Here is an 18,196-nt window from a genome sequence, read left to right on the forward strand (position 1 = left end):
CTTAAATGAGGAAGAAAAGAAAAGAAAAGAAAAGAAAAGAAGTCACGATTTGAAAATACAAAGTCACATTAAAGGATATGTGACTTTATATATTGCACTTTGTTTCTGATAATAGGGGGAAATTCGTTATCTTACAGTATGACTTTATTAAAATATATAAAGTCATGTTGTGAGATATATACTGTAAATTTTATTTTTTAATTTTAATGATAAAAGTCTGTAAAAATGATACGGTTAAAAACATGTTAATTGGTTAACTTTCGCTTACTGTAATAATGGAAAACTGTAATAGATCTAATGGCACATCTTCTCTGTGGCAGCTCACATTTGATGTTTTTTTTTTCATTGTAATAACTATGTTTCTTCTTAGTTTTTCTGATCAGTTATGTATAGGCTACAGTAGGGTTTTATGTTTCATCTTATGTTGTTAAATGAATCTTTATTCCATTATTTTAGTGTCATGTGTTACCATGATGGTGTTTTGTGTTTGTGTTAGGCTTATGTGCACCTTCTATATATAAACAGATTTTAGTAAACTTGTTCAAGTCCAAACTATAAATCATGTCTCATCTCAAAATATCTCATCACATCCAAGCAAACCTAAGATTAATGTCTGTCAATACTTAAAATGGGAAGTCTTAAACCGCTTTACACTACCATATTAGTTGCCATGGAGGAGTATTGTAGTACTGGAAAATTTCTCCACAGTCCTCACAACTTTACAGTTGAATAGTGATTTAAATTTCAATGTCAGCCCTCTGAGCGAGCGAATGGGTTGAATCATGCAGTTTCTTTTGAGGAGTCCCAGGTGTTCTTAAACTATTCACTCAGGCTAATCCTTCCCTAAGAGCTGGACAGGTTTTAGTTTGTGATATGAATCATCATAGCTTAAAATAAAGTCATGACACAAGCACAATGATGGTGATCAGGCAACTATTCTCGTGTCATATTTGTATTTACAGGAGCTAAGTCCATCTGTTAAATTGTCCTTGCTGGACTTTGTCGGCTCTCCCTCTGTTTTCCCCTTGTTATCTGAGTGCAGAGCAAACCACCAGTTAGTCTTCCTGTGTTCAGACACACTTCCCTCCTGACTGAGGAAATCTCGGGGAACAAATCTATCCGCCCTGAGTGAGATAGGGCAAACTGCTACTGAGATGTTTTACATATTTTCTGTTGTCTCGTATGCAGAAATGCGTAACACTTTGCATTACGTTCAAAAACTGATTGTATAGGATGTATGCGGGCAGCAAGTTTACTACTTTGATGGCCAGAATTGAGCTTTTTCTTGATCGTTATGTGAATTTATTAAGAGAACACAATTTCCAAGACTTTCTCACTCTGCATAATAAACAGTGCATATTAGCCTGCTCCAGGGATCATGTAATGAAGGATTGTATGCGCTCAATAAATACATTGCTTTATTGCTTCTTGGTGGCTTTTAGAGGGGATTAGGATTCTCGCCTCGTGCACAGCCTGACTTTTCCTGTCGTCTAGGGTTAATTTAATGTGTATGACTTTAGGGATATATCCAAGCATGGAGTCATGCTTTCCTGAAAGAGAGAATATTTCCACCATTATAATCACCATATATTGGTGATTCTTTGATTGGGGGAAACTTTCTGCCATTACCAAATCGGTAGGTGAATCATTACCAGTCAGTATTTGAAAAATGTTAGAAATATTTTTTTCTTTAAATTTAAATTTTTCATTAAATTGACTGCAATTGAACTAACTGATTATGTCAGCAGGTTCGAGGCTTATCCAGCTTTTTCTCCATAAGATGAAAAACATTGCAGTGGCGTAGGGGTTGTTTGCCAGCACTTTATGGATGGGTTGCTTGTGACTAATGAGGGCTGGGCAGCTTTTAAAAAGCTCACCATATGGACAAGTTTCTGCAATTGGCAATCAGGTACACGTGAGGGAAGACCAAGGCGGCGGGAGTTCCGGGAAATGTTGTTAAGCCAAAAATGTTCATGTCATTCCAAACCTGTATGACTTTCTTTCATCTGTGGAACATAAAAGGAGAAATTTTGCAGAATGTCCAGGTTGCTCTTTTCCATCCAATGAAAGTGGATAGAGACAGCTGTGATCACCGTACAGGTTTGGAATGACAGGAAAGCAAGTAAATGAAATAAAAAATTTTGGGTGAACTATCCCTTTAAGATTTAAAGTGATAGTACTTAATTTTTTGTAAGGCAAATGATTCGTCAACGGGTAGGACACGATGAAACATGCTAGGATTATTATTTGTATTAGTCACAAGAAGACTACTGATTTTACATGTAAAATGCACTGTCACTTGTACTATTATCAAGCTTTCAGCAGTCATCAGAATATTAACCAGATTCAGCCTTTATGTCCATTGTCAATGAGAATACCACAACTCCATTGTCCGTTGATGCAAGCGTGAAGAAAACTGTCTCAAGGCCGCTGACTCACTGCACGACTCAAACCGATTTCCATCAGCCACCGCACTTGTTATTAGACAAAGCGCTGCAACAATACTCAGCTATCACAGGGCACAGCAGGAAGACTTATTATGGATGGCTGCTTTAGACACATGCTCACAGAGAGACGGTCAGTCTATTATCCAGGTTACGCTTTGGAGTAAAGTTTCATCTAGAGTGAGGATTAGTTGAAATGTCTTAGTTTAGACACACATGGACTAGATTCACTCTCTCTTTTTTTTTTTTAACAAATGAAATAAAATAGAAACAGTTTTTGCTCATGTAAAAACCATGAAAAAGTGTAGATTTGTTGCTATTAATTGTAAAAAAGGAGTGGGTCACATTCATAGAAACTAAGTGATCCAGACAGACCAGTTTAACATTCAACTGCCATTAATTCAAAATATAACCCGTCTTTCCACCTTCGGTTACTACAAACAGTCATTTATATTGACTCAACAAGACAGACACCTGATACTGTCTTTTTCAGTAAAACAATGCACTGTCTACAATTCAGGCGCACACACACACAGACACACAGACATATATATAGAAGTAATTATAAAATCTAATGTATGTACACATGCGTAAATAGTTAATATATCTAAGATGTATGAAATAATAGGCTACAGTTGCATTTGTATGCAGCTCCCTGGTGTTTGTATTCAATAGCTGCGCTCGTGCTAAAAGTAGCTCTTTCGTTCCCTTGTCCTCATCTGACCTCCTCAGCCATATGTTTGTGTGTGCCTGCAGACTGGGCTGAACAGTACATGGTGTGACAGCTGCAGTGCAGCGGTGGAGGGTCTGCGGCTGCGCTGTCACATCCACTCTAAAAGCGTCTCCATGGAGAGAGAGAGCGCGAATGCTTGCCCTAAAGCGTCTGACATCCTCACAGAAAAAGGAGAGCGTGACGAGCGTAGCCGTGACGTCATTTACAAAAACAGCTGTGTGGCACCACGCTTAGTCATATGCACTTCAGCTTTGTTCTTGGTGTTATTTTTAACATGTTATCCATGTTGCATCATTGCATCATGGAGGGGCTAAGCTGTAAATACTCTTTTTTTTAGAATATTTTTTTATTTTAGATTTATTTTAATTGCTAGAATAGAGTTAAATGCCCCATAAATGTATGATTTATGACATAAATATGATGTTTGCAGCTCTAAGTTTGTCATTGGAATAACTTTAGACTTATTATAAATGAATATAAAAAATATACAGTACATATACAGAATATACAGAACTATTTTCTAGATTATTATTTATCATTATATTTACTATTATTATTTAATGTTAATAATTATGTATTATATATATATATATATATATATATATATAATGAAATCAAAATCCCTTCTAATGTACTTCTAAAAATAGTGAGTTTGCTTGCAAAGACCCTTTTTCCTATACTTATTATAATAAATAATATAATATAATATATTAAATATAATTATTGTATTTATAATGTCTTTGCACATATAAGATTGTTAGAAAAAAAACTTACAATTAAAATAAATTTAAAAATGTAATTCTAACGGTTTTAATCATATTATGTATTATTTATATTCATTATTATTTTTCATTATTATTAATCCATTTCAAAATGATATAATATTTAGAAATAAATTATATTTAGTTATTTCACATAATGCACCAGTAATATAATAAGCTCAAAATGCTTCCTGTAATGTTCTTTGGGAACTTTTGTGTGCTTCTAAAAATAGTGCGTTTGCTTTCAAAGACCCCTTTTCCTCCCTCCTCCACTGGCTTTGAACTCCAGTCCGGTGTCGTGAGTGTCCGAACCACAGCTTAACGCTCTCCCTCGTGCTTACTTGTAGAGTAAGAAACCACATAGGGGATCCTTTGTTTAGGAGGGTCTAGGCATGGCTGATACATTTACAAGCCGCTAGAGTCCCTACGCGATTGGCTGACGGGCTGCTCTCTGCGTCTGCGAGAGGCATGCGTCAGGTTTCTGTCCTCTGCACTGATCATGCAAACCTGTGCTGCTCACGCTGCATCTGCCACTACGGCCACTCATTCTTCTGAAGCTGAGGGAGGCAAGATGGCTACCTTTTAGGATTATGCTGCCCAAAATTGAGGGTCTGCCTCTGAGGAATGAGAAGGTACTACCCCAGATAGGCTTTTAATGGCTATTGTCTCAAACAGATGCTCCGAGGAGAGTGTGTGCGCTGGGCGCTTTGTGCGCTCGCATGTGTGTGTTTATGCTCTTGTTGTTATTGCTGCATCAGTAATGTGGCTCAGCTAATGCTTTGGTTCTTATTTCAGGTAGGGTGCAAGGATATTTCCAAACATGGGAAAAAAACAAGGTTTCTTAGGTAATAGACCTCTATGTTTTGTTTTCTTTTCTTTCATTTTCAGGCACTGGACTTTTGATGCAGCATCTGAAATCAGTGTCTTAAGAGTTTATCTTGGCTTAAGGCGCAGCCATGAGCGTTCACCTGCGCCGTGAGTTTTTTTTCCTCCGTAGTGAAGTTCTGAAACAGGAAAGCAGCAGCGTATGAATGAAGAAACCTCATAACTTCAGAGAAACTACACACGCGCTCCAGGAAGGAAGCGTACGTTTTTAGAAATCGCGTAACCGCGAGAGCTCGGCGCTGTGAAAGAGTGCACTCAAAGCGGTTTGAGCAAAACTACTGGCCTTTGATGTGTTCAGAGGGGGTTCGTAACTGAGCAACTTGGAGTTAAGATGCACGTTCGGGCTTTCGGGATGATGGTGAACTTTTCCGGGTACCTGCTTAATGATAAAGACGTGATAAAAGATGTTATTTAGCAGCGTGTGATCTTTCTACCCTCGGTGCTAATCTCTCGTTTTGTGTTTTTGAATGAGTGTGGTGTGGAAGCTGGTATGGAAGTGAGATGCGCGGGTTGTCAGGTCTCTCCTCCTCTCGCTCTGTTTGGGTTGGAAACTCCCCTTCTGCTCTAACTTTCCCTGGTAACGCTTCCTAAGGGAAGCTTCTTAGGATTTTGGCAGTACGTGTGCTGTTGCTAGGGGTGTGTGTGTGTGTGTGTCTGGGGGAGCTGTTACTATAATGAAAAGGGGACAAGGTCAAGTGTGACTTTTTTGAGTTTTCAAGGCTTCAGACACAACAAATCAAGAACAAAGCCGCAGAGGCACTGCTGTGAGAGGCTAACGTTTGACGTGCTGCGAATGAGCAAACCGTCCCTCCTAATGATGTTTTTAATAAAAAACACATTTTGTGGACTGTTTCAGGACACTTCAATGTACAGTTGTTTTAGAGATCGGTTTGCTTTCTTGATATACTTTCTTGCTTTATTTATAAACAAAAGTTTTGTACACGGTTACCATGATACTGTAATTTGAGCAGTTGCTTGTTGTAGGTCTGCTTATAATCAAGCCTAGATGCAATCTGTGGGTTTTTTCCACATTTTCTGTGGATTTTAAATGGATTTAAAGATGAAATGTGTTGAGAGTACTGCACCCTTATTTGCCAAACCAAATTGACCAAAATTTTACTTAACTTAATTGCTAAATGTATAAATACAACTTATTTTAATAAACGATTTGATACACGTTTACAGTACACTGTAAACAAGTTTTGTCAGGTAACCGATTGGATGGATGAGCCGTGTCTAAAGTGCTTTTCATTGTAAATTGCTGATAAATTTACTCAGACTGCATGTTCTTTATTGACACTTGACACTTTATTTTGTGTGAATGAAACATGCATTTATTGCATTTATGAAACAGAATTAGAGTAATTTTTAAATATAATTTTAACTGTTCATTGATTGGTGTCTTTTATTTTATTGCTATCGCAATAAGCCACCTAAAGCAGTGAGTTACAGTGATTTTACCATGTTTACCCTCTTTACACATCACTGTGACGCACAGCCTCAAGTGGCTTACTGCTTTAATCAAGCAATATTACATTTCGCCAAGGTTATTACAGATCCAGATAGCTCCCTATGGCACATTTTCACTTTTTATATTACATTGTCCAGTCAACAAGGAAAAAAGATATCACAGTATTTAATTTGACCTGTAATTTTTTATGTTATGTTAAATAAGATGGAATAATTGACTCAACTCTTTTGACACTGTTACTGTATCTATCTATCACCTATCTTTATTATCCATCTACAAAAGTCTGGTTTTAACTGCATGCAAGCTTTTCCTGGAAGAGACTGAAAACTCAAGAGCTCGGGTCTATCAGTGCTGTCTTTCCTGTCGTTTACTTTGCAAGTTTACCCAGAATTTGCACAAACAAACGACATCTAATTTGCAGCCTTCATGTCTGCAGAGTTTCCTTTTGATTGTGCTTTTAAAGTGTTGCTCATGTTCTACTGATTAAACCATGAGCATGAGCAGGTTGCTGATAAAAACAAACATTTGGGCTTCTGCATCGCAGGAAGCAAAAGATCTAAACATTCACATAGGGCTCCTATTAAGTCCCCATCCAAACTACTTTGTTATTGAAAGTAGTTTACTCAGCATCTGATGCTGACCGCTTTTGTTTCAGTACTAGATGGGAACATCAGAGGAGCCGATTACCATTCTCTTCCTATTCCCCCTAGTAATAACAGTTGCAGCGGCTGCCAAGTTATTGCCTCACTGTTGTTTCGACCCCTCTATTGCATCAGCCCTCTCCTGGCATAAGTGTTAATGATATATGAAGGAGTTTTCCTGAATACTACATTGTTGTTGCTGCTGACATTTTTTACACACTGCACTGAGCGACAAATTTAACTTGCCTAAATACAAAAAAACCAAAACATGAAAACCACAGTTCCACACAAAGTGACTGCAAGTATTTAATCATCTAATGCACACTGCTTTACGCGGGTAGTAAAATTGTTTTATGAGAGGTACTTGCGTTACAGTAAGGCAGGCGTGCTGTGAAGACTCTCACGTGCTGTTTTTTTTCTCTTCATTCCCTCTTTTTTTACTTTCTGGTCGGTATGGAAAAACAATAATGAGGCTATAATGAGTGCTTCCAATAATGTTCACATTGTGGTATATTTAAATTAGTGCGGTCAATAGCTAGACGAAGATCATGAGTTAGATTCCCATGGAATGCATGAACTGGTAAAATGTATATCTTGAATGCAACATAAGTTGCTTAACTTGCTTAAATATGTGTCAAATGTGTAAATGTACATGCATTCCATAGGTTTGGTTTTACATTGGATCTCGTGATGAAGCAAAACACCCTTATGAACACAAACCGCTGTCAATCAACACATTCACATAAGGCATACTGGCAGAGATGAAAAAATTATGTAAATTTGGGGTTTCTTTGGCTTTCATGCTACTTTTCTGTGTGTACGAATATGACGTATCAGGTCTAAAATATAAATCATTATTATAGTTTTATTAGCTTATTTGGGTAAACTAAAGCCATGGTTTGGAAAATGTTTTTTTTGCACTCTTTCGTTAATACATTTATTTATTTATTTAAAAATTAGATACTGTAACTTAAAAAACAATAATAGAATCATAATAAAATAATGACGTTAATCATGCCCCCTGATCCGTATATACATTCCTCAGCAAATGTTGTTATTATGGTGAATTAATTGATCAGCATAGTGTGAATATTGGAGAAATGTATATTAGAAATGATGGGACAGTGTTGATCAGTAATAGAATGTTTATTTGCTAATGTAAACTATAGACTAGTGAGTAAATCTAGCTTTCGATCACCTCAAGAATGTATTAAGTTTAAGACAGTAATGACTTTTGTGAACTTTCATCGTTTCAGTGGACATTTTGCGTTTTTTTTTTAATTGTAATATAATGAATAACTTTTCTTTTTTTTTCTTTTTTTTTTATGTATTGCTTAAATCACCCCAAGTTCTGAGCTATGATCCACTGTGGCACCAGCTGTCATAAGTTGCAATGACCAATTGCTGTATGTATTGCTTCACACCACAGCCAAAACATGCTGAAGCATCTCTATATTTTTCCACTGCAGGTTGAGTCAGAGGCAAACTCAGTAAATGGCACAAGCTCAGAGCAGATGGAAGAGACCTGTCCGGCACCAGAGGAAGAGGCGCATTACATATCCTTTACACACAATGTTCCACCTGATGTTCCCACACCTCTCGGGCATGGCTTGTCACCAGAACCTCCTGGAAAGGATCCCAGGACCACTGATGTACTTCTCCCTCACACCATCTCTCTAACCTTTCATAACGGTGCTGAACACATGAAACCAAACACTGAGAGACATGTGGATCCCACCGAGCCACATGCCATATTCCATAGATCTACGTATAACAAAAGTCACGAACCAGAGGCAGTTCAAGAACAGACTGTTCCTCTGAAGAAGATCAAACTGGAGGAGCAATGGGTTGAGATTGATGACCAGCACTCAAAGCACTTAGAATCTAGCGAGTGCTACGAGGATGCTTTATCTACACTAGCAGCTGTGGTCTGCTTCACCAGTACAGATAGAGACAGATTTTCTACAGATAGAAAAAGTCTAGAGAAGAGGCTTTTCGGACCTCAGGCCTCAGACATGTGTTTAAAAACTGAGCCAAAAGAAGAACCATATCAGTGTCAGTTAGATCAAGGACTAAGTCCTGAAGAACCTCCTCAGAATGATAATATTGCACTATCTTTACCCAGTGTCCAGTCTCTGGTCCAGCATAGGAATATTAGCGTTGATCAGGCTATAGCTATTGAGGCCTTGACCCAACTGGCAGCTACCCCACAAACAGTGCCCTTTGAAACAGAAATCCTGAGTCAGGACACTCAGCGAGAAACATCTACATACTCCGCTTCAAGCAACCATGTACCTCTTCGAGAGGCTAAACCAGTTTCAGATGTTTTCTCTAACAAGGTCTCGGTAATCAGTTCATCATTGAACCAGACTTCTGTCATCCGCAGCCCTCTGAACTTGCCGGACAACTTCACCCAAAGTCAAAGTCAGCGCTGTGCCACTACCCCCAGAAAACTTTCCTTGAAGGATCTTCTGGTGGCCAGCTCAGAATGTGAAAAGCTATCATATACCGCGGAAAACCGAAGAAACGGCCAAGCACTTTTTAAAGCTGATAGGTTAGAAGGCACTTTTAAGAAGTATAAGCATGGAGAAGCGAATCCCATCTCAAGAAAGAGGGATGAGGAGGAAGTTGCGGCTCAATTGGTGCAGCTTGCGTTCATGATTGAATCGAGGCAGATGCAAGTCTCGGAAAACAGTCCCCCGAAAGGTATGCCTACTCAAACAATAAAATACAATCATAATTATTTGGGGCAGCACTTGAAAAAGCAAAAGAAACCTAAAATGACACCAGCAAAACCCAGGATGTCGAAGAAGAAAGCTGCAGAGATTGAGGGCAATCATTGTAGGATTCCACTGGCCAAGAGGACGCCCAACAGGAAAACCCCACTCAAGGCTGCAATTCAGAAAGCCATTTCGCAACAAAAGATGAGGTTACAGCACAAGAGGAGTCCATTTCTTCCACAAGCTCAGATTGACCTGAAAAAATACATTGCGGAGGCTCATCATGAGAACAGGCAACTCTTATACAATTACAACAATTCTCTGAAAAAAGAGCATTTGGACCTTGTAGGTTCTGGTAAGCAGAATGGCTTTAGCTTTAAATACGAGCATGGAGCTCAAAGTCATTCTTTACTGCCACCAAACGGACTCTTTCACAGTCATACAAATGACCATCTTGGTGCTAGCAAGTGGCCGAGGCATGAATGTGAACAACAAATGATTTCTCAGGTATCGAAAAACTACGATGTGCTAAATCATGGTGCTAAACAACAACCTCAGCAAACCATGGCCAGTGAACCCTGTCAAGACTTGCCGCAAAGCCCAGGGATCATGTACCGTAAAGCAAACGGCTTAAATGATCATCAGCTCTTGCACACGAATCAAAACGGATTTTACAAAGTGGAGAAGTCTGGAGGTGTCACGGTGTTGTCCACACCCAGTGTACATTTGGAGAATGGTGACGAGGCGTACGCTGAAGAACAGACTCCCACCAAGCACACGCTCAACAACTTTTTGGAGTCTCCAATGAGGTTTTTGGACACACCAACCAAGAATCTCCTCAACACCCCCTCTAAACAATCCACAGAGCTGCCCTCCTGTGACTGTGTGGGTAAGTCTGTGACTGTGTATATCATAACTTGAAATACAAGTTTGCTAGAAGTTCTTTCAATTAATCTACGACCACAATTTTCCTCTACAGAACAAATAATTGAGAAAGAGGAGGGTCCGTACTACACTCACCTTGGATCTGGCCCGAATGTAGCAGCAGTGAGAGAAATTATGGAGAACAGGTAAAGTGGATCTCAACTGCTATGTTTACATGCAATAATGTTTTCACTGGCTCCAACACAAAAATATTAAACTTTTCATTCATTTAAATGCATTATTTTATATTCACATACATTTTTTTTTTATTATTTTAAATGTATAATTTTAACATGTTTACCTTTTATCTTGGGTGTGTCAAATTTCCCATCTTTCTTATTATTATTTTTCTACATACTGTATTTTGAAATTTTGGGAAACTTTATAATATGTGGAGAAACATTTATTGCTTAATATTTATTTTTAAATTATTTTTTTAATATTTGAAAAGTAATAATATTAATTATTGTTTAAGTATTAGTGTAGCTTTTACAGATAAGTTACGTTTTATAAAACAGTTTTCTTTTACAAAGAAAATTTGTTATAACCACACTTTTCTTGTTGATTTATTAGTAAAGTTAATTACTGATTATTAGATTGCATGGAAATGTAGCTAATGTGTTTGCAACATTAAAAACTATAACTCTAGCACAGGACAACCAAATCATACTGACTGTGTAACCCTGTTGTGTAATGTGTTTGACAGGTAAGTATACATGTAGCTATAGACTGCAACCACAGATGCGTTTTAGTGGAAACACACTTTCATGCTCTCTAGAAGTTGAAACAGGAAGCCCATAACTGGGTTCAAGGGGCCCATAGAGTGATTCTTTCTCACCTCAGAGGTTGAGAGGTTACTACTGAACTGCTATAATTATTGCAGTCTGATGTTTTGGCAATACTATTTCCCATCACCCGTGCATCCATAAGTATGACACTATATTGATATTTCTCAAACTTTCTTGTCAGAGTTTGTTTCAGACCCCTAACCCTAAATATTATAAATAATATAACCCATCTTACTATCTGCATACTGAATTGTGATTGCTCTTCTTTTTTGCATTTCATCAAATTTGGGGGGTCCTTTGCAATAAAAAGTTTGAAAACCCGTGTTATAGTGCTTAACATACACAGAACTCAATGCACTGTTCTCATCACAGATATGGCGAGAAAGGCAATGCAGTCCGCATGGAGGTTGTGGTGTATACTGGTAAAGAGGGGAGGAGCTCACAGGGTTGCCCAATCGCTAAGTGGGTGAGTGACCTATATGAAATACGAAGAAGAGCTTGTTGAAATGTCTGTTCCTTCATATACTGTCTGCACATGTGTTCAATTCTGCAGATCATACGCAGAGGAAGTGAGGAAGAGAAGTTGTTGTGTCTTGTGCGGCAGCGTGCTGGTCACTGCTGTCAGAATGCAGTTGTAGTCATTCTCATCCTGGCCTGGGAGGGGATCCCACGCAGTGTGGCTGACAGCCTGTACCAGGAGCTCACACAGACTCTCTGCAAATATGGCTCGCCCACTAGCCGCCGCTGTGACCGCAATGAGGAGTGAGTCACAAGTAACATACGGACAGAGTGTGTGGGAATGATTCACGTGCACACTCCCTCACAAAAATACAAAAGAACATTTGGAGGTTGCTCTTGATGAAGTACTTTTCTTGAAACCTTTACACCAACTCCTTCACATCATCATTTTGTAACTGTACATTCCCTGCTAAAAACAACTGGCTAGTATAGTTGTATGTCATAAAAGCTAAATAATTTTGCTTTTTTACATTTTCAACATTCTTTATTGTGTGTTTTTCATGCTGTTTGAGAATGCAAGTTACAAAGCACAAAGTCGACTCCATAAGAAGTTATTCTCTATATCACTAAGCACTGTTTCTGAACTCCCTGAAACGCCTCGATTGTAGTCTTGAGTTTTCTACTGGGAACGTCGTACACGTTACAGTATCCCACATTAATAATTATTCACAAATAATTCCCACCCAAGGCATACGCAAAAGAACGGTTGAGGTAGTAGTGATTATGGTAAGGGGCGTGACATTTCCAAAACACTCTCAAAGTGGTTGACCAATCACAACACGCTGGTCCAGTCGACCAATCAGAGCACATTGCACTTTTTGGAAGGAGGGGCTTCATAGACACAGAAACTAAACCGAGTGTTACTGACAGACTGGGAAGAGAGGTGTTTCAACAATGTAAAATGTGAAAAAATAAGGTGTTTTTGAACATTCAAGCATGAAAACCTATTCTAGTAGTTATAGACTTTGCAATAATTTGAATATCTTGAAATAATGTGTCATTTTCTGTTGAATAATAGCGTCACCAGCAAGTTCTATAATATAGTATATTATTGCATTATAACTTACCTCATCTTCTTCATCTCTCCTGTTAGTCGTACCTGTGCGTGTCAGGGTCTGGACCCAGAGACCTCCGGTGCCTCTTTCTCGTTTGGTTGCTCCTGGAGTATGTACTTCAATGGCTGCAAGTTTGCACGCAGCAAAACGCCCCGGAAGTTCAGACTGCAGGGGGACTATCCTGAGGAGGTGAGCATTAGATAGGCTCATTGGAGATATATTCTCAGTTCACTGATTTTCAACACTAGCACACTGGATATGTGCAAAGAAAGGCTTTTGTTCTGGATTATGCTTGTTTTCAAAGTCATAGTAACTTTAAATGAGATGTGCAACTCTCATGAGAATATCCTGTGTGAGCATACCTGATTTAGCTTGTTTACCTGAAGCAGGTGCAATATAGTGGCACTAAGTTAAAAAGTTAATAGTAAATCACTCAGACTCGCACTTAAATTGATAGAACAGTTGCATGACTCTTTTGTGTTTTTTCATACAAAAACTCCCAATAAAGTTTAACCAGATGCGAAATGTGCACTGAAATAGTGCTGTACCATTGAATGTTAAACAGGTGCCTGATTTGCAGTGGTGAAGTGACACTGTACCTTTGCAACCAGGGTTTTAGAAACATCCTGCAAGATTGAAAATAAATAAATGTGGTCACCATGCACAGAGCATTTGCTGCATGAAATTTTATGTAATGTATAATCCATTAAATGAAATAACCTCTAAAACACTCTTAGATTTTTTTTCTAAGTAATTAATATTTGTATTCACCAAGGATGCATTAAATTGATCAAAAGTGCAAGACCTTTATAATGTTTCAATTTCAAATAAATGCTTTAACTTAATTAAAAAAATAAATAAAGTATCATGTAAAAAAAAGAAAAAGTTTAATTTCTACAGTTAATCAGCACAGCTGTTTTCAACATTGATAAGAAATGTTTCTTGAGCAGCAAATCAGCGTATCTGAAGGTGTAACCAGGTTATGTGGGGAGGCAAACAATCGACGAAGAGTACGATCTTTAATGATACACAGGGTGTACGAGTGGGTAGCAGGAATTGCTTAGGGCTGAGGACGTAGCTAAAAATTGTGGTAGGAAGAGGGAGGCTGGGTGGGACTGACGACGAAGAATCATTGGATAGAAGGGCTGAAAGTGGTTCTCTCCTCCTTGCCCTTTCGATTCCCAAAAGCTGCCAGCACGCACACCAGGTCAGACTCACGCATCTCAGGCTCCGCGGCGATGTTGGGCACACACACCCTCGATCCGCAGTCTGCGGTGGGCTCAAACTGCTTAATTCCAGCTCCACATCCACATAATGGAAAACCACTCCACATAATCGGTGAAGCTCCCTCGAGGAGATTCCCCGGGCAACTGTGCTTGAGTGGCGTTGTTAAGTCCCACACATAGAAACGTGCAGAGGTAGTCATCCGGGAAGGTTGTTCCAGATCCAGGAATTCTTCCAGTTGTTCCTCGAGGGAGCGATCTCCCTGATCAAGGCAGAGCAGCTTGACAGCAGGGAATTCCATGAGAAAAAAACAAACAAAACCATAACAAAACACAGACTGAAGACGATCAAATAAACAAGCTATAATCCGCTTACTTTCACTGTGGGTCAGGTCTTCTGTAACAAGGTTGCGTGGTGAGACAAACGATCGACGAAGAAAATGAAGAGTAACAATCTTAAATAATACACAGGGCAAAGTCCAACAGTGGTAGCAATACAACTCACATGCAGACATACATCTGACGCCAACATAAATGAGACCCGACAATGAACACGAACTGAACTAAAGTAGAGAGAGGATAATGACACAAACACCTGTACACAATGACACACACCTGAACTGAGTAAAGAATCAAATTAACATCCATGACGACAAACTAACTGAGGCAGGAAGGTGAAAAATACAAACAGAGTCCATGTGATGAAAACTAAGAATAAACATGACCAAATAACCCTGACAGAAGGATCATGTGACACTGAAGACTAGTATGATGCTGAAAATTCAGCATTGGCATCACAGGAATAAATTACATTTTAAGATATATTAAAATAGTAAACAGTGATTTAAAATTGTAATAATATTTCACAATATTACTGTTTTAACTTTATTTTCGGATCAAATAAATGCAGCCTTGGTGAACATAAGAGACATTTTGAACAGTAGTGTATTATTCAGCTTTATAGTCATTTAAATCAGCCTTTAAAACATTGTTTGATTTTGTGGTTAGGAGGAGAAGTTGGAGAAAAACTTGCACAATCTGGCATCAGATTTGGCACCTGTCTACAAGAGACTTGCTCCTCAGGCCTTTCACAACCAGGTATGAACTCTGTCACAACAAAGTTAAAGCTGCTCTTAAGCAGGGCTCAACAGCAAAACATGTTAATTATGTAAGTTGATTATGTGACTTGATAATGTTGTGATTTCGAAACACCTTATTTTGCAATGCAGAAGTAAGCTATTTTACGTGAACGTGTGAGACTTCTGATTCAGTAGCCGCTATCAGTGAATAACAAAGTGCTGTACATTTATTTGTGCCACAAATCAGTGCGTTTACGATTATGATAATAAATTAAAATAATATGAAAACGATCACAAGTTTGCAATATAAAGCGTTGTAACGGACGGTTACGCAGTACAGCAAAACTTTTTTTTTGTACAGCAAATGACACCAGAAACCTCACACATTCAAGTTACAAATGGCCGCACCTGCTCTAATGTTAAAAATAAGATGGATAGCATCCTAGAAAAAGCAAACTGAGCTCTGTGTACATTTGTAAGAAAAGAATGGGAATGATCTGTAATCCATCAGGTGGAGCAGGATCAGCAGGGGAACAACTGTCGGCTGGGCAGGAGGGAAGGTCGACCATTCTCTGGTGTGACTGCTTGTGTGGACTTCTGTGCTCATGCCCACAGAGACACACAAAACATGACCAATGGAAGCACTGTGGTGAGGCTCACCTCTACAGTCACGATGTCAATTTAATACTTTCTTTTTCCATTTTCTTTAAAGACACCATTCAGATTTAAATGTTTGGCAAAAACTCTCATATGCATTTGCTTCCTGTGAACTGCAGGTATGCACTTTAACCAAGGAGGATAACCGTGCAGTTAGGAACATTCCAGAGGACGAGCAGCTGCACGTCCTGCCGCTCTACAAGATCTCTGACACGGATGAGTTTGGCCATGTTGAGGGCCAGTGGGCCAAGATAAAGACTGGGGCACTGCAGGTCCTCTCTGCTTTCCCAAGAGAAGTGCGGTTGTTGGCTGAGCCCGTCAAGTCAGCGCGCAAGAGGAGGCTGGAGGCTAAAAGAGCCCACGCTGAGAAACTGAGCGGCCTGCATAGTAAGCAGGTCAACCCTGTGAAAGTTAAGAACAAGCCTCTTAAAGGTATCTCCAGTTCAGTCTTCTTTCTTTGGAGCCATGCCATGTTCTTAATGCATACAGGGGGTTTTAGGCCACATTTACACATAGCCGGGTATTTAGAGAAACGAATATTTCCCCCCCTCCGTTTTCAATAATAACATCGTGCACACAACATCGGTTTCATAAATACGCCGTATAGCGCCATCATAACTATGCCAAACCTATGGTGTAGGGAGAAGGATAAAGCCATGCAAGCCAATCAGTATCGCATAATGTGACGTTTGAGAACCTAAAACCCCGTTTCTCCCAGTTGACACGGCAACACATAACCGGCGTTATCAGAAATCTCCACTTTGGCCGGAGTTTTTAGAAATAATCGTTTTCTGTGATAAAAATGGTGTTTTCGTGCAAATGAGAGGCCAAACCGCAGGGAAATATCTGCGTCTTCCCTTCGTGTAAACGGGGCCTTAATCCGTTCTTGGAGCCTCTCCAGCACTGCATGTTTTGGATCATTAAATCATCAGCTGATTTGTTGAGTACTCCATGACATGAGCTGGGTGTGTCCAATAAAGGAAACATTCAAAAGTGCAGTGCTGGGGAGGCTCCAGGATCTGTTTCTAAGGGTGTTTCTCAAATGGAAAGTTGCGTCCAAGTAAAGCTGCATATTTAGGCTGCCACGTCATCAAGCACCTCCGAAGGCCATCTCAATTTGAAGGATCCTTGGAAGACAGCTTTCATTTTGCATCCTTCATTCAGCTTCATTCAGCTTAGTATTTTCATGGTTTGACCGTGGGGCGTGGGAACATGTGTGACGTAGCCATGAGGCCTTAATAGAGCATCTCATTCTAGCGTTCAATGCTGAGGAGGAGTCTACCCTAGAAGTCTCAGAAGAACTGGTCTAGGAAGGACGCAGAGAGTAGTGGTTCCCCCTGGTCCTGGAGTACCCCCAGCTGTAGTGTAATGCCTGTGTAATTTAGGCAAGGCTTTGCCTTTCCCTGGCCCTGGCCATGGACTTGAGACTAGTGTGGAATTTTCTCACTCAAACCACTTCCTGCTGCTGCTTCTGATTGCTTTTAGAGGAAAAAAGCTGCCCATAACTGATGGTCTAGGATCAGTTTTTTTGGGGGTAATTCTAGCATATTGGTGAAGCGGGTTTGGCAAACGATCAAGTGCGTATCTATGTTTGCGCTCTGGAGAACGTCAAAGGTTTCTAAAACTCCAACCTTTTGAGTAGTGAGTGGATTCTGAGTTCTGCACGATAGCAAAATCCTCTCATAATCACAAACAAAGTGTAGACATTATGTAAATAAGAAATTCATTTTGCAGACAGCTTCATTTATTATCATAACAAAACTTTGTGAGGTCTTGATGAAGATGACAGCTTTTTAATGATTATAAAGGGAACGCTTTTTACTCGTTTTCTGCCATGCCAAATCCCGCATACAGTATGCTAGCTTTATGTTAAAATTATTTTATGCTAGCTTTAATAACATTCTCAGGAGCATTAATGCTGGGCTGTGTAGGTTGTACAACAGCACATAAATTGAAACTATTACAGGGAAATGTTAGCCTGACTACGTCAGACTTCGTACTTCCGCTCAATTTCAGTTCGCTTCTGTACTCAGTCTGAGATAGCAACCTATCTCCCAGTTTTCCTCCGGCCTCAAAACAGCCGGCCAATCAACGAACAGAGGGCGGGCTGAGAGCCGTGACGAAGACGCTGATTGTACCGTGGATGCGTAGATTTACTTCACATAATCTGCAAAAGTCGTTCACAGCCATGTTCACTCCGGTATTTCGCTCGATGGTTTTGTTTTCGCATCATACATGTGTTTACAGTGGAAGTTCGATGCGGCTGAGCTGGCGCATAACACACGTCATAACCAAA

The 18,196-nt window shown here is 39.5% G+C and overlaps 1 protein-coding gene across 3 annotated transcripts in view; it reads left to right on the top strand.

The window, feature by feature from the left end:
- tet1 (tet methylcytosine dioxygenase 1) overlaps positions 1-18,196 on the top strand; it is a 40,505-nt gene that overhangs the window by 17,280 nt on the left and 5,029 nt on the right. For all 3 annotated transcript variants that reach the window (XM_084390982.1, XM_084390983.1, XM_084390984.1), the window contains 8 exons: positions 8,405-10,544; positions 10,635-10,725; positions 11,740-11,833; positions 11,921-12,129; positions 12,980-13,130; positions 15,173-15,262; positions 15,755-15,892; positions 16,020-16,332. In XM_084390982.1, the coding sequence (XP_084247108.1) occupies positions 8,405-10,544; positions 10,635-10,725; positions 11,740-11,833; positions 11,921-12,129; positions 12,980-13,130; positions 15,173-15,262; positions 15,755-15,892; positions 16,020-16,332 (3,226 nt within the window). The remainder of the gene's footprint in view (positions 1-8,404; positions 10,545-10,634; positions 10,726-11,739; positions 11,834-11,920; positions 12,130-12,979; positions 13,131-15,172; positions 15,263-15,754; positions 15,893-16,019; positions 16,333-18,196) is intronic.

This window comes from Rutilus rutilus (genome assembly GCF_951802725.1).
Source record: "Rutilus rutilus genome assembly, chromosome: 20".
In the NCBI taxonomy this organism is placed as follows: domain Eukaryota; kingdom Metazoa; phylum Chordata; class Actinopteri; order Cypriniformes; family Leuciscidae; genus Rutilus; species Rutilus rutilus.